The 21,999-nt window shown below is 40.9% G+C and overlaps 1 protein-coding gene across 4 annotated transcripts; it reads right to left on the bottom strand.

Moving 5' to 3' along the window:
• Positions 1 to 233: 233 nt before the first annotated feature.
• Positions 234 to 21,562, bottom strand: LOC122993546 (F-box-like/WD repeat-containing protein TBL1XR1). 4 transcript variants are annotated; one of them, XM_044367802.1, is made up of 16 exons: positions 21,330 to 21,562; positions 19,145 to 19,211; positions 14,829 to 14,932; positions 14,518 to 14,663; positions 12,029 to 12,251; positions 10,930 to 11,074; positions 9,267 to 9,408; positions 8,815 to 8,878; positions 8,625 to 8,722; positions 7,371 to 7,431; positions 6,771 to 6,892; positions 6,326 to 6,400; positions 6,045 to 6,172; positions 5,111 to 5,276; positions 4,833 to 4,934; positions 234 to 3,141 (listed from the first exon to the last, which is right to left on the bottom strand). In XM_044367802.1, exons 3-16 carry the CDS (start codon positions 14,884 to 14,886, stop codon positions 3,115 to 3,117), a joined length of 1,557 nt encoding a protein of 518 aa, XP_044223737.1. In that variant the 5' UTR covers positions 14,887 to 14,932; positions 19,145 to 19,211; positions 21,330 to 21,562; the 3' UTR covers positions 234 to 3,114. The 4 variants fall into 4 exon arrangements, with proteins under 4 accessions (XP_044223737.1, XP_044223736.1, XP_044223735.1 ...); XM_044367801.1 differs by lacking the exon at positions 21,330 to 21,562 and adding an exon at positions 20,910 to 21,111; XM_044367800.1 differs by lacking the exon at positions 21,330 to 21,562 and adding an exon at positions 20,914 to 21,111.
• Positions 21,563 to 21,999: the final 437 nt, after the last annotated feature.

The raw sequence follows: 21,999 nt of genomic DNA, 5'->3' as shown, positions 1-21,999 counted from the left end.
TGGACCAAAGCGATGCACAGACAGATATTTAGTAATTCCTAGTGCCGAGCCACTAGCATGGCTTAAAACAGAAATTGTTAATTAGAGTTTGGTTGCTGTGTACGCGTGACATATCACACACAGTTTATATTGATTTATGAGCCCCACAGAGACATTCACTCAAGAACTCCTTTAGTAAAGAAACAGTTAATGCAGCAGTGTGGAAATAAAAAGCAAACAAGCAAACACATTGATATTATCAAAATAGATTTTATTCTAGACCTTGTGATCTGAGTGATATTACAACAGTCAGATCAGGAGGCTGCGGGCTGCAACCATGCGAGTGAGAGAGAAAGAGAGTACAACGTAGGTGAGGGCAAAGACAACACAACAAAGAAAAAAAAAATCTGTAAATTGGTATTTACATGTTCTGTGTTATAATACATCAACAATTAAATCCAGATTTTATTTTTTATTTTTGTTCATTTTGAGTACGTAGCTACAAATAAAATCAGAATTACAAAAGTTTTGAGAAGTACAAAACCTTCAAGGGCTCTCAAACATAGCAAAGATAGAATTAACGTTAGTACTTTCGATAGGAACAAAAAATAGCAAACACACTTGAATGCAGTGTAAAAAGCTTATCATCTAAAAACAAACCATTATAAAATACCATTCCACTGTCATAGACATCATTTGAAATAGTGTCTTTGTGGTACAGTCCAATCACTGTCGACTGTATTAAAGCAAACTTCAAAATAGTCTTTAGCATCAGTACAAAATTTTTTTTTCATAACAAGTAACATTCTGAACAAAACCTCTGAAATGTCTGACATGTGTATGTGTGTGTGTGTGTGTGTGTGTATCAAGCCGTTAGGTGTTAGTTATGGCTGCGAGATGAGACCTGGAATGCCATGAAGTTGGCTTGGTTCGACTTTGACGTACCCCGAGGAGTCAGACAAGACACTATTCACCCTTTAATCCCACTGGAACGCTGCACGGTTTCTGCATCAATTCTGATTCATCTTTAAAGAGCATTTTCGCATTAGATGTGTCGACGATGGCTTGAATAAACACACCTCCCTGTTTCTCCATTTTTAAAGTGCAAAAAAAAAAAAAAAACCTTCAATGGGCTGCTCTTTTAATTTCGCTATGACTGTTTAATGGTATTTTATAAAAAAGAAAACATTCCTCATGGTCACGACCCCTGGTGATGCACGAGAACATCACGCACACGCTATATTTCAAGCGTCGTTAAAATCCACCCTTAGCATACGAGTGGCATACAAAAGAATCCCCTGTGATAGCACAGATATACTCATATATATTATATGCAGATACCATGTTACATCAAGTCATATGCTGCAAGTCTGCATTTTAACAAGCACAGACTTGCCTCAATACGCCAACTCTGAACACTACAAACAAAAGCGCTGTCTATCCGTGCATAGGCCAGAACATAGCCTGTCTCCAGAGAGAGAGTGTGTGTGTATGTGTATATGTGTGTGTGTGTGTGTGTGTGTGTGTTAATGCTGGGCAACAACTGCCTGACAACAGCAAACTAAAGCAGGGACTGCAGTGTGTACTAAAAGTCGACACTGGACAAGAAAGGTGCACACCGACAGCGACGAGTGAAAGTGGACGTTTGAAGCTGACTGAACGTTTTAAACTCAAACTGTGATATGAAGTCCAGTGTCGTCAATCAGCCGTTTCACATGTGATGTGAGGCGAATGCTCAGCCATGTTTAACATGGTGCGATCAAAAAACCCTGCTCCCGCAGAGGAAGTGATACTCCAGATAATGTCCTGATGTTTAATGACCGATCATGGAAACAGGACACAATTAGAACGGTTTAGTCTGATTATCATTCAGCATTGGTTCACAATGAGCCATGGATTGAGGAAACAAACACAATTATGACTATTGTTTACGTCAAATGGATACAAGCGGTTACGGGCCTAATTTCCCGGACCTACCCGCCCACCTTCCCCCTTTCTTTCTCTCTCTCTCTCTCTCTCTCTCTCTCTCTCTCTCTCTCTCTCTCTCTCTCTCTGTCTGTCTCTCTCTCTCTCCCTCCCCAGACGCTGCACTGACGCCAGAAAACGAGCTACTGCTGTGCCATGTTGCCTCACTAATGACACAAAAGCACAGCCATCTATTCGTAAGCTTAAGACACAGTTCCGGGACGAGCTCAGTTTCAGTGACGGGAACCTGAGGCTGACTGCAGCGTTGATGTCTTTCTGCCCAGCACACTGTTAGAACATGGAGATTGACACGGTGTTTAACAGCTAAAGAGATTATATCTCAGCCTTGAGGTTTCGATTTCTTTAGAGCTCTATATTAACCTGATGAATTGTGAACACCTGAAAACCATTTCTGAGGAGCTGCAAACAAAGGACAGTTCATCCTTTGATTAAACTGTTACATTTTGTTAAAAAATGGCAAAAAATGGAACACACCTATTGGATAAAAATAGACTGAAAAAAAAACAAACCATTTCATCTTCTGAGCTATACATCTGCATTATTGAACCTTAAAGAGCGCCAAGAAATAGATGAATGGATCTCCCAATGAACAGATTTGAACACCCATTTGTAAAAGACAAACAACTCTCAACCCTCCCCCCTCTCCTCTCATCTCTCCCACCCCACATGTGATATAAAACCTACAGAGATCGGTAAAATCCAAATTCAAAACAACAATGTCCACAGGACACCAAATGCTGACATATGCAATATGCACACACCAACAGAGAACAAAAAAATCATTAAAATTCTGGTACAAAGGATAAAAAGAGGAAAGCAAGAAGGAATCCTGGTGTTTTGGTTTGCATGTGATGGGTCCAACGAGTTTGTACAGAGTGAAGAGATGCTTTCTTCCTGCAGGTCTGTGTGAGAGCAACACAAGTGTCCATACAGACCTTTTGATGCATGTACATAAGAACTGTATGTGGCGAAATTGTGGTCCTTAAATGTGTGTGTACATATGAGGGGAGGGGGGAGCGCTCCGTTTGGTTGTAATGGTGGGCCATGGCATCAGGTGGGACTACAGCAGTGTGGTGGACAGGCAGGGACAGTCAGTCATTTTGGCTATGTACACATTCGTAGTCGGTCCATGGCTCCCCCAAACGAGTGTCATTTCCTCAGGTCTAATACACAAACCTAGAAACAAGAAGGAGCAGATGGTCACTACAGTTTCAGTTCCTGTCACGTCAGGTCTGTCACTAAAACAGGCAGGTCAGATGCTTTGTTTCTCATCAATACTTTAAACGGGACATATCATGCTTTTTGTGTGTCTGTTATGATGTCGGATATCTATGCTCAACATGGTCAAAGTTCCAAAACTTGAGGTGAACGTATGTAGAAATGCTCCCTGCAAGTCAAAAGCCAGAGCCTCAACCTGCCCTGAACGCTTTCGTTTCAATGTTGATTTTTTTTTTCTACCTTGTTGACGGGCTGATGTCAAATCGTCATGCATACTCATAAGTAGCTGTCTGTTCTGTAGCCTTTGTTGCTAAGGGTTGTTGCTAAGGTTTTTCCATGTGTTTGCATTGTCCACTTGCATATTTTGGATCAGATTTCAACCAGAGCATGTACAGATATATTTGAGGAGTTGACATTTCGAAAAATAAAAAGTAGTAAAATTCTACTACTATAGTTTTTTTGACATAGCCACCGGAACCAGCATCAGTCTCCTGAGAGACCAAGAGCTGACAAATCAGAGCACAGTGGGCTTATCGGGAGGGGGGCCTTAAAGAGACAGGAGCTAAAACGGCCTGTTTCAGACAGAGGCTGAGTTGACTTTTTAACTGTAAATCATGCAAAAATATTCCACTAGAGCCTCAGATTAAAAATATAGACCTGTAAATGTGCATAATATGTCCCCTTTAAGCATTTTAGTCCCTTTCACACATAAAAGCTTCATCCAGGTCTCTTCTGGAAATTCTGAGTTTGGGTCACATGTGAATTAAATCTGATTTCCTCTATGCTTGAATTTCATGTGTTAAGAGAAATTCTTCCTGTAGTCTTCTGTAACACAAGTGTATGCAAAACACAGAAGATTGGACGCAAATGCTTTTATGAAGATCTCATTAACCAGAAATAAGCAATACCTCTATATACAGGTATTAACATGTAGAATGATGGCCCAAAAATAAAACAATAAAGTAATAATACTGTGTTATTAATCAAATACTTCCATAACAAGTTTATAATGGTGTTTATCACAGGATGCCAGTTTACCACACTTATGTGGAGTGATTGGTCATTAACCTCTTACAGGTGGTTCATTGAGTGAGCAGTAACTCATTTTCAGGCACTGATGGCTCTATCTAGTGTTAGCCGACGGCACTGCAGCATCACCTGTCACAGTTTCAGTTCCCACTAACATCACAGCTTCAGAGAGCACAGATGTCACTGTAATTCACTCAGTTTCTTTACTATTAAATCTTGGTGTTGAAAACTATTTATTATAAACTAGAAATGTTGCCATTGCTGTGTGTCAGTTTTGTAAACAATCCTCCTATTGCTGACAGTATACTAAGAATCAGTCAACAATGTCATGTGACTGGTCCTTTGAGCTACATGTACATACAACACTGATGAAACAAGGAAACCTGATGTCAAAAGCACTGAACTTTTATCTCCAGCAGAGCAAAGTTTGACCTCAGCGTCAACTCTGATTCTGACCAGAAGCATTTTATGACGTAATCTTACCTGGGTCAAACTTTTAATACACATTGTTGACCCTCAAACGTCTCGGGTCAGAAGGCTGGTGTGAAGGTTGTACACAGAGACCTGGGTGCAGTGATTATGATGTGTATGACAAAAAATTCTCAGGCAGCGAAACTTACAGATCCATCTGATGCGCTGGCTCCTACTTTGTCCCCTGTGGCATTCCAGCACACCTCGAAGATCCCTCCTGTCCCTCGGTAGCTGTGGACTAAAGCACCCGTCTGAAAAAACACACACACACACACACGTTAGCAATGACAGTCAGCAGCTTTATCGTAATTATGCCATAAAGTTTGTAGTTATAATAGCTAGTGACGTTAAACTAATTTTGAAAAACACCTTACAACTATGTTTATTAGTGTGTGTGTGTGTGTAGTCACTGATTATCATCCCAGACCTGAGTGTTCCAGATGTGGACACATTTATCGAAGGAGCCGCTGGCGAGGTGTCTGCCATCAGGGCTGAAGGCCACGCTGTAGACGGGCTCCTGGTGGCGGGTCAGTGTGTGGATACACACCCCGCGCTCCACGTCCCACAGGCGCACTGTTGAGTCAAATGATGCGCTGGAGAGGGGGGAACAAGTGTGGGAAAGAAAGTGTCAAAGCGTCATGTTGCATAAAAGTGTACTGCCATGTACCACATCACGAGCTACTCAATCGCTATTGTCATTTTTCCTCCTGTTATGCATAAACTATCTCCTAACTCTGAGGGATGAATCACTACAATCAGGCAGAGATGACGTGTGATCCCAGAGGCCAACAAGACACAGCTGTTTTTCCATCTCTCACTAAGATAAAAGTTGTAAAACTATCGTGTTTCAGTAACATACTCAGACACATTATGACTGAAGGGTTGTTAGATGGTAAACCTTCTCTGATCATCCTGTTATTTTTCCAGGATCTGGTGAGTCACTGTGGTATCTTTCACAAACATGTCTGAAAAGCATTCAAGATGACCATGTGGGGACTCACAACACACTCAGGCAACAGCTACAAAACACAAATGACTGCAACTGAGGCATCTCAGTCTGTTTAGCTGATCAAGATCATCAAGAGTCTAGACTAAACTTTTTATGGCAAATTGAACATGAATAATGCACTAGTAGAAACCCTGAAGTCCTTGCTGGTGTTATCAAAGAACTGCTGCTCAAATTTGATCAAAGCAGTGGACGGAGAACTTGAGCATGTCATTAAAGATTTCATACACTTCATTCGCCTTGAAACAGTGAACTGTCTCCTAGCAGCTGAGTTTTGAACATGGTGCAGACAGACAGGAGGAAGATTTTTACTCCTACTGAACGGGGCATTACAGGTGTAGCTTTGCAGTCTCACCTGGCCAGCATGAGGTTGGCGCTGGGGTTGTTGGTCCCGGGGCCTGTGGGGCTCCACTTGATGGTGTAGATTTCTTTACTGTGGGCCTGGAGGTCGTGGACACACGAGTCCTGCTTCATACTCCAGATCTACAAGGAAAAAGTAGTGATCATATGAAATCAGCTGTTAGATTGGCAATTAACACTATCAACATGTTTAATCAGGAATGTGTCTGATTAAAGCCTATATTTGAGCTTTTCTTCAGGTGAAATTCATAACATTTCCATGTTGTATGGACTGACCTTCAGTGTCATGTCATCAGAGCAGGAGGCCAACAAGCTGCCAGTGGGATCCCACTTGATGGCGTTCACCTCATTCTACAGCAAGTAATATGAGAGTTAGAAAACAAAATTCAAACAGCAAATGTGACTCATGTACACAGGCAGAAATACTGTACACGTATGTAAATACTCATACAAATACATCTCAAGGAATTTCAGTAAACGGTTTCTAAACCAATGTCCTAATTTATCATAGTTTGTCACATCAATGACGGGGATTTTCCACTGAAATCTGGAAGTTGTTAGAACAATAGACAAGAACAATAAACCTCAGATCATAAGCTACAGTGAGCCAGTGCCAGGACTTGTATGAGCTATCCTATAATGCTTCATTGTATTTGGTGGGTGGATGGTTTTCATTTCCCTCCCTGTGAGAAAGCAGCATCCACACAGGACTCTGTCTTACCGTGTGTCCCTGGAAGGTCTTGACAGGTCTGTCCTGACCCAGCTTACACACATGGATGCACATGTCTGTGCTGCAGGAGGCAAACGTGTTGTTGCTCTGCCAGTCTACGTCCAGAGCAGGTGCTGTTGGGAGGCAGAGAGAGAGAGAGGGAGAGGGTGCTTAGGGCTGCTGCAGCAGTGAGGTGTGCAGGAGAAACAACAACATGAATATGATGGGCAGAATATCTTTAGAAATTTCTGAATGCCACATTGAATCTGATTATTAAACGTGCCTTTCAAACTCTTCAAACATACAGCAAAGGTGTATCTTATTATATGTACACACTACCAAGAGTTGCTTCTGAATATACTCTCAACATATTTAAGGGTCTAGCCAGTCACAAAATACACAAAATAATGTCAAACATAGTGCAGAATGTTTAAAAAAAAAGAGTAAAAAATGTCAGTCACAGTGTGAGAAAGGATTTGATGACATAAAAAATTCTATTTGTTATCACTTTTGTCTCAGTGCAGTTCAGCAAAAGGTAACATCTGTCTACAAACAGAAAGACTCTTGCATGAAAAGTCATGTGGAACAATACAGCTGACTCCTGTCACTCACCCGAGTGGAAAGGAAATTGTTGCTTTGCCTCTCCTGTGTGAGCGTCCCAGATAATTGTGGTCTGTGTGAAGAAGATTTCCATTATTTATACTTAACTGGCATCGCTCGTGTCAGGAAATCAATAATAGCGCCACATAAAACATAGAAAAGGTGTTCTTTTTCTCATCTAGAAAACGTTGAAAATGACACTCAGTTGACCTGAATAATGTGCACAAGCACTTCAGTGAAGATACACAGGGAAGATAATACATCACACACCTAGAGCATTTTTATATCACCATGTCAGCAGTGCTTGGGCATTAATGTGCACGCTGAAGGTGAAACTGTGCATGTCATTATACTTAAAGAACACTAGATGGCAATGTTGAACAATGTCCAAAACTAGTTGTTTGTTGCTTTTTTGTGACAGAGAGTGAGTCTTCAGACTTTTGGTGAAAATACACCTCATGCACATATCAGTCCATCACATTTTTTAATGGTGTGCAGATCCTGACATGCAGTTATACTGAGGACAGTGCATCATATCTGCACAGACCTCTCTTTTACCTACATGCACACACCATTCACATGTAATGATTAGTCAATCAACAGAGAATGAATTGACAACCACTTTAATAATCATTTTAGTCATTTTTTTCAAGCAAAAATATTTGGTGGTTACAGCTCCTTAAACGTGATGAAGTTAAGTTTTTCTGTGTCATGCATGATAGTAAACTGAGTATCTCTGGATTTTATATAGCAAGACATTTGAAGATGTCACCATAGACTCTAAACAGTAAACATTCTTCAGACATTTTATTGACAAAACGATTTATTGAGAAAATAATCTGCAGATTAATGAAAACAATTGTAAGTAGTTTCAGAATACAGCTCTTTGATGCCCATTAGCTGTTTCCTTTCAAAATAAAGTTAGGTCTGCTAGACCTTTTCCAACTCTCTAATCTTCAAGAGCAAATAGTGACCAAACTAAACAGACTTCCCTTTGTTGCCCTCTCTGGGAAACTGTCATTCTGGATCATGTTTGAAATAACTGTTCTTACTTGTTAATGTTATCCCCTAGATTGGTGTGTTTTATAGATCCATAAATGCTTACTACAGGAAATACATCACAGTAAGACAGTGAGGTATTATTTCAAGGGGGCTTTAAAGTGGTAACTCTAATTAAAATGTCAGGAAACATTTGCATAGTATAAGAAACATTTATCACCCTTATTCAACGCAAAAAAATACAAAGCTGAAATCAATTTGCCTCACCTTGTCTACACCAGCACTAAGGATGAAGTTTCCTTTCTTATTCCACTTGAGTGCAAATATAGGACCTTTGTGCTGGCCCAGAGTACTGGCCAGGTTACCTGAAAATAGAAAAGCCCAATTAGAGAGGGAGAGGGCAAATATACACACATCCTTATAAAGCTGTGATGTAGTAGAAAGCTGAGCAGCTTACCGTCTTTTGTCCATATTCTAGCAAAGCCATCATATGAGCCTGTCGCTAGCAACGTACCCTCACTCTGAAACAGAGAGAATTCTCATTAGCATGCAGTCAGCTGCATAAAATCATTCTCATTTACATATTTTGGCACACAACTGTGCTTTAATTCAGTGGTATATTCCAATTTCTTAATTAGAAAGACTCACACTGAGGACCAAGTGTTTAATGGCATAAAATATTAGTGCTGATTTGGCGTTAGGCATTCACTTTTACTACTCAGGGGAAAACAGTCTGCAGCTGAGCAGCATAAAAGGCTTGTGGGAGTGACTCGCCCCCATATATCTGGCTGGAAGGAATGCCTTTAGCAGAAGTAGTGGTCACAGGCATGCACACATACACACACAAATAGATTAGATTACTAAAAACTGCAGTCAGTGGAACAGACGCACACACAATCACACACTCACATTCCAGTCTAGTGAGGTGACGTCTTTGTTGCTGGGTACGTCCTGGCCCCCTTCCCGTATGCAGTGCCTCAGAACCAGCTGGGTGGATCCGCCTGTGCTGTTCTCACTCAGGTTCCAGATCCGTGCTGTAGAGTCCCCGGACCTGCACAAGTTAAAAAAAAAAAAAAAAAAAAACACACATACACATATATACACAAACACAAAAGCATGAAACACGGCTTTGACTGTTAAAATCAGTGCAGAAAATGGTATAAAACTGACTAGTGTTGGTCTTGGGTAAGGTTGGGGTTTGAAAGCATTTTATTGAACCTGAACCCAATATCAAAATCTGAAATCTTTTTATATCCCTATCAAACCTTTTCACATCATCTGTTGGGGAAAAGGAGAAGGAACATTTTAAAAAGCACAAAGCATCTTAACTCTTACGTGGGTGTTGAGGATATTTGCCGTTTACGCAGTGCCTCTTAAATTACAGGACCATGAGGTAACTGCATTTTTCTCCATTTTCAGTTAATTATAAGAGGGGTGCTCATGCTTACCAGCAGGACGATGGTATACAGAACACAAACCCAGCTCGCCTCTACTGGATTAGCTACTTTTATAAATGAACACTAAATTGTTGAATTTAAAAACCAGTGTGGTCCTTGGGTTCAATCATTTATTCCTGCTAACAAAGGCTTCAATCCAAGCACTATGAAAATTACACTTAACTGTTTATTATGACTCATTTCACGGTTGGACATTTAGCTTATTTTCCATCTGGCTGCCAAACACACTTGGAAGTAGGGGTGGAGGTGTAAACATGTGACATCATTGAAGGAAATAGTTGATTCAATGAGTGGATTTGTTTGATTTTGAGATTAACAAATCTGTGTTTTTCAAACTCTGACCTTAAAATTGAAGTGTGTAATGCAATATTTGTGGGTTGGCCATATCAACTAAGGATCGCATAATGTTAACAGAACCCAACCCTACTCTTGAGGCCGTGTGTCTGGTTTTTACTAAAGCCAAACAACAAGTGGTGCAGACTGCCCGATGTGGTAAATCTGTATCAGATTTCCTGGTTGGCCATGCAGTGTTTCGATCCCAACATTAACCCATCAAAACTGTACAAGACTACATGACTTGCGAAAGATCTTACATCATAAGGCTCCTCTGAGTCGACTGAGGTGTCACTGGAGTCTTGGTTGACTAATAACTGCTTAGACGATTAGTTGTTCTTTATGGGCAATAAGCCCTTCGTCATTAGTCCTTACTGGAAACCACTTCACATTTCCAACATCGCAGTAATAATCTGAAATATGCTTTGCTCTTCAATAAACACTCGACTGTAAGGGATTCTTCTGCATGATTGCGTTTATCTAGAGGGATAATGACACTGGATAAACAATGACTTTATTCAACAAAGATTTGTTTAGTGGTGATAAATGTGAAAGGACTTATGAAAAGACGCTCACTCCTCTCATGTGCCCTGAAACCCCTTTGAGAAATGTTTATTACCCTCTGAGACTTAGACCTAAATCCTACTCTTGGCCACAAACAGAACCAAAGGGACCTTTTTAGAACAAACACTGCTGTGCATTTCAAAATCAATGTGTCTGATGGCTGTTATTAAAATGGCATTTCTATTAATTGTACGGTAACCTAGAAACTGCATACTGACCCAGAGGCGAGGAGGTCGTTCACTGGGTTCCAGGCACAGATAAAAACTTCGGATTCGTGGCCCCTCAGGACAACGGCTTTACTCTGGGGGATCTCCACGTCCCGGTCCACTTCCATCATCTCTGAGTGATGATCTGCAGGAAAGACAGTAAGAAACAAAAACAAACCCTTTAAATAAAAAAACAGTATTTATAAAGTACTGTCTTACTGTTCTGAAGGTAGGTAAGGAGGACACAGTTGCAATTTTCGGTGGTAATGGAACATAAATAAGATGTAATGAATCACTGCTTCCAGTAAAATAGCCTATTACTTTTGAAATGAATAACTGCTGTTTCCCACGACGCAGCCTTAACTTGGGTGATCTGGGAAAGTTTATTAAAAGCCAGCCAAGTAAACTGCAACCAACTTGAACACTTTTTTTTTTTACTGGATAGCTGATAGAATAGCTACAAACAGGACAGGGATCAATCTTGCTCTCATTAGCAAGTTTTATTCAGATGCACAGTGTGTTACTGTGGTTGAAACATGTTGGGGGAAGCAGGAAGCTTTGAGGGACAACAACTGGGCAGACCAGACCACATTTTCAGAGGTATGAGGAAAACACCAGCCGCTTTATGTAATACAATGTGAGCCACAGACATCTTACACAAAGCAAAATCCCAGAGCTCTACCGCAGCTGGTATGAGAGAGGGGGAGTGAACACACACACACACACACACACCCCAGGAAATTGGAGGTCGTAAGCATTAACTTTTCAATGATTTTTAAAATACTATAATTAACGATGGTCATACTGCCCAGCATCAATCTATCTGCAGGATAAAAAAATAACATCCCTGACAAAAAGCATCCCTGTCAGACACATGGAAGTCAAAGTGGACAGAATCACAATAACATAACAAGAATCCCATACAACTTACACAACATCAATCAGACCATGTCAAGGCATTTAACACAAGAATAACATCCTGCATAAGATCATAAAATATGTCCACAATGTGGTCCACCAGTTTTTTTTTTTCACCCAAAACACAAGAAAACACAGCTGTTTGTGTTAGGGAGCTGATCCAGAGATTGTTTACAGCTGTGAGCTCACTTACTGGCTAAGGCGTGGGATCCGTTTTCCTCCCCGTTGGCGGCGCCCTCTCCATTCTTGGTGCTTCCCTGGGGCCCTGTGCCGCTGCCACTGCCTGCTGCCGCCTGTTGCTGCTGCTGGGCCAGCTTGTCCCTGTAGGCCTGCTGCCTGGTCTGGACAACATCTGGCATCACGGCATCAATCAGAGACAGCGACTCGATGGGCCGCCCATCGAATAAGGTCCCGTCCTGCACACAAAAAACATCCAACTTCATATATTTGCATTTTTATTATGTAAATAGAGAAATGTATTGTTAACAAAGGACCTTATATTAGATCACCAAATAAACTAGAGCTGCCATGATTATCACATTACGGCAGTACCGCATTCACGTCACACCCACCGCTAGGTCAAGATGATCAGCGCTTCACCACTGAGTGAGCGGCTCAAGTGATGGGACATTAGTTAATCTCTCAGGCTTGACATAAAGAAAGACTTGCCTGCCGAAATATTCCTGCTGCAAAGTTAGCGTCTTAATGACAACACTGGACTACTACAGTAATAAATGCATTCAAAACGTTTACAGGGTTTTCTCTGCCTATCTAACTCAAAGGTGGGCTGCCTTTTATTACTGGCTGCCGCCTTTGTTGAAAATTCCACCATGTAATGTTGACAGAGAGAAAAAGGCGTAACTTAACTGTGTGCGGCGCAGCACCCTGACAGTGTACAGCACACACACGCTAGTTATCTTGTAGATCATCTTCAACACAGGCAGCGGTTGCAAGCATGTTTTGATTTAAGGACTAAACAATTACATTTGTGAGATGAACGTGAAGTTTATTGTGAACTTTCTACACTGTCACTCAGAGACTAATGTTAGCGGAACGGAGCAGTGAACTCCAGCAGAAACAAACGAGATCGGCTGACCAACACACACTACAGCATTTAACAACGTAAAACAACTCTGAGGTGAAGAAAATAACTCGGTGTTCAGTCTGTCTCACCTCAAAAACCCTGCACCCTCTTAGCGTCGGAGCTAACGGTGCAGCAGAGAGGCTGCTCTCCACTGCTGGAGACATGATGTTAATAACACAGTGGAGCACTCTGCCTCCCCCTCAGTTTGTTATTCTCATACAGGCAGGAGACTGTAAGATGCTTTCACATTAATTAATTAATTCATTAATGCAGTTGGCTTTTTAAAATATAAAAAGGCTATAGACCATTAATCTTATCTGTCAGTTCTCTTTCATATTGTATTAAGGACACCAGTGATTGTTTTGGCACACAGTATACTGGAGCAAGAGACTGAAAATAGTGCCCCTTTTTCTATTCATTCAATCGAGTTTTGAATCAAGAATCGATTCTGAAACAAATTAGCACCCAGGTAACGTGATAGTATCGAATTGGGAGATAAGCATATTATCCCAAATTAATACCATCATTTGTCACAACCTTTATTCGTTAAAAGAAACATGATTTTTTTCACTTAAGTGCACAACACTCTAAAGGTGCGTGACTGCGCACACAAACTGTGTATGCTGCACCACACACGTTCTCCAGCCTTTACCACCTTTGTCTCAAAACAAATCTAGGGAAAACCCTGGTTTACCGTATTAGTCTGAGTATAAGGCATTTTTTTCCCCTGAAAATATGTCTGAAAAAGCGGGGCCATCTTATATTCGGTGTCTGGACAATTACGTGTTCACAACATCAGATATTCTTTTTGAATAGATAAAGTAGTGGTGTGAAACCAACTCCTACACGGAGTGTTGCATTATGTGTTGCTTGTAGCTTTAATGTTGCTAGGCTAGCTACTGTCTTTAAGTCTGTTAAGAGTGTGTTAAAGTTAGTCAGCCCTAAAAGTGTTTCATAGTCCAGTTTAACCTGCAGGACTTTCTGAAGGCTCGTGTAACGTGTTTTTCTGTCGCAGAAGAAATAAGTTCATGAAGAGTGAAAACGAGTCCAAAGCATCTTCTGACGTCTCAACTGCAGAAACGGAACATATCAAGCTGCCAAATACCACTGTCACAGATGATAAGGAGCTCAAAAAGACAAACAGACAGTCTTATAAATGCTAACTGCTGGAGAAAATAATTTTGACCACTCCCAAGAGCCTGGTAGGAGAGTGTGTGAGTATGTAACTACACTATGATGTAAGTTATATTCAAAAAGTATTTTCCTAAAAACAGGTGTTGGAAAAGGGGGGGCTGTCTTATAATTGGGGTCACCTTGTGTTCGGGCAAATACGGTATTTAGGAACAAATTATTTTACTACATCGGAAGTTGAATTTTTTCTTCTTTTTTTTTTTTTAATGGCGGTAACTGCAACAGTTTGAATGGCTTCACTAATTTGTGCAGTAAAATATCAATCAATACCGTGACAGCTCTATAAACAACCAAATACACTACAGTGTAAACAACAGACACACTTAATGCTGACATTGCAGCATACCTGCCAGTACACTGCAAGGTTACACCAATTAGTAGCTGCCGATGTGAAGGTGGTGACTGACCTCATTGATGCTGACTTCAGCCTCCACATACTGCAGGCCCTTCTGGATGATGGAGATGAGGGCAGCAGGGGGCACCAGGGCTCCATTGATGTTGGATTGGCTGATGTGGCTCTCTATGCCAAAGGTGAACGCTGAGTGGGAGAAGCCTGGAGGAGACAAAAATAATTTGGAAAGTAGGATGGAGTTTAATTACAGAGAGTCAAGAGCAGCAGCTTATAATATTACATTTGAATGAATGTTTTTAAATTAGTGAAACCACCATAACTGCATGCAACGAGTTCTTTACCAGAGTGCATTTCTGTCCGACCTACCTGACTCTTGCAGGTATCTGTAAACCAGGAAATTGACCTCATCACTGCTTATGCTCATTTTTAGTCCTGGTGATTAAACCATTGGGTCAGCACAGGATAGGAGCCTGTGAAAGCAAACCGCAGAGCAGAGAGTCTTGCTTACTCAGAGTTGGTGGTATTACACACCATAGAATTGGGCTGAAAGAAAGTTTTATTTGTATCTTCATCATACATGTGCATTAACACCCCCCAGAAACATAAATGGATGGTAAAATGTGACATGACATGTCGGAGCACTGAGCCAGGTGTAAGAGAGAGCTGTCACACAGCGAGGATGGTGTTACACTACACGCTAACGACGTAACTCACTACCAAACTGGCACACATGATGAAAACAGAGAACAGGAAGAGGTTGAAGAAATAACACATCACCTCGCTTGACCTAGATCGCGCAACTTCAAAACAGTGAAGTAGACAAACACAAGCTGTGTTCTGCCATTTGATAAATAATGATGTTTTGTTCTTGTCTACTTCTGGTGGCAGCAGAAGCCTCCAGGCTCCAGGCAGGGCACCCGTTTCCATTCATTAACCTACAACTGGAAATAATTACAAGCCGTCTTCACGAGCCAGGCAGGGTACTTTGGACTAAAACATCTGGAATAGAAGGACTTAAAACCTCAGCAAAAACAGATCCTACAGTGCTTGCGTCCGGGCTCCATATTTATTCATGCACAACCCGCACTGTTTAAATGGGACTATGGAAATAAACAGGGGGTCTGGATGAAGGACAGAACCTCCAGTGTTTCCATCATGCCAGCCTGCTGAAAGAGTCAACATGTCTCCTGTCGCATCCCGGAGGCAGAGATCCAAGACCAACTGAACCAAGAGGCCTGGAATCTAGTAGAAGCCCTTCGGCAATCCCTGACAAGGTGGTCACAAAGTCCTGATGGTTAAAAGTTTCTCACACTGAAGCGCTATTACAACAACTCAACAAATGGCTGCAAGAAATCAGATTATGTCACAGCTGACTAATGCTCTGTTAAGGATGCACTAACTATGAAAAACAGCATAAATTGAACACAAAATATGCTTTTTCCACAGCACTTTTATAAATTGTGTATATATGATCTTATGGTGCATTGTGTTTGTCCATTACATTTTGGTTTAGGTGCACTAAAAGCATGTTTTGTTATAGCACTCTTGCTTACATGACACTACCCTGCTTTCAAAGGGTGCTGGCAAAATGTCATCACCATGCAAGTGACGCAGGAGCAGTGAATGGGGTCAGAGCTCAGTTACGAGATCAGGTCGACCAATTTATCTGGCTGACATAATGTCGGCCTTGTTATGAACATCAGTACTGATCAATCTCTCTATCTATATCTTTTTCTATTTAAAGACAAAATGGAGTGTATTTCTCCAGGGGAGTGATCTAGCTGCTAACTGGACACAGTAATTACACATGATCAATCATTTATGTTCAAGTCTATTTTAAAGTTTATCAACTTAATACTTCAGAATAGCAACTCTGCAATATTCAGGGCTATGAAGTAGCTGCCTGACAAACCAAGATTAGCTCAAGTAGCTAGAATGCAGAGCTCTCGAAGATACAGTTTACATACCAGTACTAAACTCACTGACATTAGTCTCACATTACCAGACTTATGTCCACACTACATTTGCACTGTGCCAATGTAGGTCTGGCACTGAGAACGTCTGCATTTCTTGCACACATAACTGACTGAGGAGGATGCTGGGTACAACCTTGTCTAAGCAGCAGTTAAATTAGTTAGAAGGTTCACTTGTCCAGCAGGAAGATTTTCTTGTTACTGACTAACATTAGTGTAAAGGTTGTTATCTTTATGATTCTGAATACATTTTAAAGATGTTTAACAGAGTATCAAGTGTATGTTTCAGGGTCCGAAATTAACACCCACCAAGCGCCAAATGTGGGTAGATTTTCCGTTTGGCGATTAAATCTCAGAAGGCTATCCGCCACGCTGGCGGCTGAATGTTTGGACCAAAATAGTCATGTAATAAAATATCTGGCATGACAGCTCAAAGGAAATTACTCATGTTTGTCCCTATACAGTGTAGACATGCACACTGTATGTGTTTTTTACGCACGTCTACACAGTGCTGTGTAACTGTAGGAGCACTCGAGATGGTTTTGGGAACACCAGCCACACACTGTCTCGAGCGCTCCTAGTTTTGCGGCACTGTTTGCCGTTGACATCAGCTACTTGACAACGCAGCTTTCCGCTAAACTTTCACTGTCTGCTGCTAGCTACCATTAATTAAATAGCTATTACGTGGCGACATTTACAAGGAGTAAGTATAAGTGACACAAAAAGGACACAATTTATTATTTTAGCTGGTGAAAAATACGCTTGGCCGGTGGATTTTTTTCATCTATTAGTCCCCTTGGCAGGTGAGTCAAAAAGTTAATTTCAGACACTATATGTTTTGAATTCTTAGTATGTGATTTTGCATGCAATTTCACAGGAATTTTGAAAAGAGTAATTTCAAAATAACAATTACTTAAAAAACAATCACAATTTGACTGCATTTCTTAAATTAAGAAAAAGGGGGGTTCACATTTACAAATGAGTCAACTGGAAAAACTCAGACGTTAGCCAGAGACAAATGCATCTACACTCATTTACAGTATGCAGGATATCTCTGTAAACAGCAATCAGATTTGTGAAGATATTCTATAAATGCTTTGCAGCTCATCCAATATAAAATATGGTTTCAAGCTGTTTCACAACTGCAGTATTCAACAGATTTCAACATGCTCCCATATGATACAAATTTCAACTGAAAGCCAAAGTGTGCTGAATCAGTGCCACACTCCAGTGCCAAACCTTGTCCAGACCCACCAGATGTACAATACAGCAATTGTGCAGTGAAACCACCAAACTAATAACACAACTCCCATCAATCCCACATTTCCAAAACAGCGATGAAATACCACCAGTGTTCTGCTGCCTTTTTAATAAGTGTCAGTCCATGTTGATTATTTGTGTTCTAACAGGCTACAGTCCTATAAGATCAAGTAAGTTAAAGCCAGTAACCTAATCTCCACTTACTGAAGCCACAATAACCCCTTCTCCTATGTATACTGTACCCCCAGCTCATTGTTGAAACAACTAGATATTCAGGATATTCATTACATTTATATGAATGCTAATAGTTCCACTGACAACCGATTACAGCAAGGCTCCTGATTACTGCAACAGTAACACATTAACTAGGTTACATTAGTGATATTAAGGTGCTTTCAGACAGCAAGCAGTGCTGCTGTGACTGCCGCCAGCCAGTGTCAGGGTTCTGTATTTTGAATCGGCGGTAGGAGGGTGCAACGCCAACGCAGCTAAATAAATCAGGTGCAAAAGAGAGGCAACTGTTAGTAATATGACACAAATCAAAGTTTTGCGAACTAATAATGTTTTTCTTTTGTTTATTGGCCCAAACCAGATAATAAAACTTTTAAGCTGATGTTGCTCCAAGACCATTTCTCCTCATTTATATGTTTGTTCACTGATGGTGGAGAGATGTATGATTCAAACTTGGATACCTATAAAATTAGCTCCTGTATCATTTCCCTCGCTGTAGTTTCTACGGCTGAGATGGTCACACGCTAAGCCGCTACGTCAAGTTTAAAAAACATCATCAGCTCCAACAACAGTGGCAAATAACCATTTTTATTGGAAACGACGGAGGGTGCAGCATCAACTGCTCACTGTCTGAAAGCACCTTTAAGATGAAAATTGGAGTGAGCATATCTCAATTAACAAACAGACATGTTAATGATGTGTCCCAAGATTTTCTTGTGACGTCTTTAATATGAGGTGTAAAGCTTTATTTATACTCCCGAATGGACATGTACACGGACTGCTGCGGACACCACGGACGAGTAGTTGTTCTGTTTATACTACCTTCCGGGGTCTGCTTGGGGGACGCGTTCCACACATGCGCAGTAGATCAGCATTGTGACCGCGCGCACTGGTGCAGACAGGTCTGTGCGGACACAACAAATTGCAGGCGCAGATGTCCGCACAGAGCCTACATGTGCACTCGCTGATGACGAAATTTACGTCACGCAGACCCTCGCAGACACGGAAAGTATAATGTCAGCTTTAGTCTTTAGTCACTCCTGTAGTGTTCACTGTCCTCCCACTAGTTGGATACAAAGCAATCATCTTCTCTTTATGACTCCTGACACATGGCCATGGGGGACCAGATAGCAGAATAAACATCAAGCAAGAAGAAGAAGAAGCAAAATAAGACCTATACAGGTGAATTAAAAAACAATAAAAACTGCGATACACTACCCATGTGATCAAGATATCTTCAGATGCGCATCATTGCTCTGTTGTCCTCAGCAAGAACTCTCAGCCCCTGAGAGAAAGAGAAAAGAAAATGACCATCTCTTCCAGCTCCAGAAAAATATTTAACATCAGATTAACGATAAAAATTTCAGTGTTTCTTCAGAGTGAAATCACCTGCGTTCAGACGACTAGAAAAAAATTCTAACATAGTGTAACTAAATTTTCAATTATTTTAACTAATATCGCTATGAATATATCAATACACAAGAGAAGCAATCATTAATTTCTCTCAGTTTTCTCCTTGGCATGCCTTTTTACACATTAGAAAACCTCCTAGCATATACCTTGGTAATCTGCCTCGACTTTTAATGCTGAAGTAACGTTTTTTGCATTTAAATACATACATTATTATACATATTGCTCAATCAGCATGAGAAACATACAGGAACCGCGATACAATCACAGAAGATGGGATTTCCCTCTCAGCACTGAGACAAGTGACTTTGATTAAATGGACATTTTAGCAGAGGTGTGTCAGAGTAGGTGAAAAGGCAGCCAGAGGAAAGTGTTATGTACAATGGGGTGTGTCACCAATCAATGACAGAAACTGGGTCAGCATTGTAGAAAGCCAAACAGCCAGTGTATATCTGTGCTGTGCACAGTGTAACTATCTCAGCAGGACTGTAATTAAAGGGGAAGTATGCTTATGTGTTATATAAAGGAAATGAAACACAGACGTGGCATTATTAATCTAATTTAAAAGACACATTTTAGACGCCTTCAATATTACCCAACAAGCTCACTTCTGTTAACAAATCACCAACATGGATAAAGGATTGTGGTGTTTTACTCCCATTTTAAATGTAGCTACATTCAACTGCGTCATTCAGATTTTGTTTTGCCGCGTTTACGGTAGAAAAGTCGTCTGTGTGTCTGCAGGCCTGGTTCTGTTGTTCCTCTTAAGCTCAAGTTGATTTCGTGTTCAAGTTATGTCACCATGCTGATATACCGGCAGCTAAATGAACAAGACAGCATGGCATGTTAGTTACTTGCCCATCCCCCACATACGGTGGCGAGTGAATGGGCTGAACAAATTACAGTGTGTGTACATTAACCGACACGCTGTTTGTGGTGTGTAGCGTTAGTCACCAGCTCCGGTTTATACCAATGAATGACTCAAATGCACTTTATTCCTTTTAAGACAACCGTGAATAAAATACCACCTCTACTAATAATAGAAAAGTAACGCAGCAGCATATTTATGCAGTAACTCGTTACTGATGTGTCCACATGTCATGGGTCACTAGTGAGTGGATGTACGGAGAAATGGGAACGGGCTTTATCGGCGCTTGCCTTCTTAGTAATTGTAAAGTAAACACGCATTACTTTCGTCCTCTTGTTATTTACTTTACTAATTGGTGTAATTAGTAGTTTATTATTTACAACCCATGTAGCGGTGTCCAGACTGTGAGCTAAGTAACATTAGCCAGTCAGGCAAGGCGGTCTCACATTTGCATCATTTGGTGTGGGTCACCAACAGTTAAGTTAGCTACCAAACTAACCCCATTAAGGCTATACATGTTAGCGTTATATTTTAATTATTTTACAACGCACTTGGCTGCAATACCGTTAAAGTTAGCTTTCTTTAGTTAAAAAGCATTTAAAATAAAAAACCGTCAGCTCGCTATCATTCTAACCTGCTAACAAGCTAGCGAGCTAGCTAACACTACCATGCTATGCTAATGACAGTGTCGCTACAATCTCGTACCTACTTGGGTTAAACCTTTCAATAGACGATATCTTCCACAGCTCGTGTGTTCAAATCAGACAGTGTTATCTCTTTAATCGATTGGAAGACTGATCGTTTTCGCACATAACGTTACATCAACTATCGTGAGGTTATAATATTAAAGCTGAAGCCAGGCGGTAAGAAGCCAGCAACGGCTATTCGACACAGCGGACTGACTCGACATGCACAAATGAGCTGCCTGTAAATACTGTTATTTCACTGAAGCTCAATGTAAAGCTTAACCCGTGACGGCGGCAATTTATTCGATCTCCTCGGTCGAAAACTGTAACGAATATCTTATGTAAGCATCGTGGCTTTTAGATCCATGTTGATCGACAGCATTTAATTCCTATTTGCTAGCGAGCGGAACTATGATATATCGCTACATCGGTAACTAACCTATTTTCGAAAAGCATCAAACACCACCTCGTGGTATGAAAAAGATGAAAGCCGTCCTTCAGCGTTGATTAAATATTAGATCCTGGTCCGTTTGACAGGTTCACAGAAAAATGGAGCCACATTTCCTCGTTGAAACCGACCAATGAGATGAAAAAGAAAAAAAAAAATACCGAGGCCTCTGGAAGTTTGTCCCGCAGCCAAGGACCAGTCATAACAACAGAGCCCTCGCCCATCCCCCACTACACCTCATTTTTGCTTGTCTGGTCACCACTAGCCATGGATTAATGACACCCCACCCCCCTATCCTTTGCTCAGTCATTCAGACTGGGAAAGTCAACAACAAGCTTACATCATCATTGCAATCTGTGTTTTACACAGATTTTTTTTTTTTTTTTTTTTTTTTTTTTTTTTTTTTAGCTGGACACATAATCCATAAGCATATTCATTTCCCCAATGTCCCCAATGAAGATTATTGCCTGAAAATATTCATGCTGTACCCTGATAATTAAAGATTTATGAAATATCAGTGATTCACTTTACCAAAAATTGGCTGCTGACCTTCAGGATTCAATATAATGTATCCTCTGTCACAATGTAACTTGTGCAAATGTGATTAAGTGACTGCCCCCCATGTAAGTGGCTGCCTCCGCCTTTCCTATGTGAGATGATG

Source organism: Thunnus albacares, chromosome 12 (assembly GCF_914725855.1).
Source record: "Thunnus albacares chromosome 12, fThuAlb1.1, whole genome shotgun sequence".
NCBI classification, from domain to species: domain Eukaryota; kingdom Metazoa; phylum Chordata; class Actinopteri; order Scombriformes; family Scombridae; genus Thunnus; species Thunnus albacares.
Note: the sequence above shows the minus strand (reverse complement) of the source record. Positions and strands in the feature narration are given on the sequence as shown.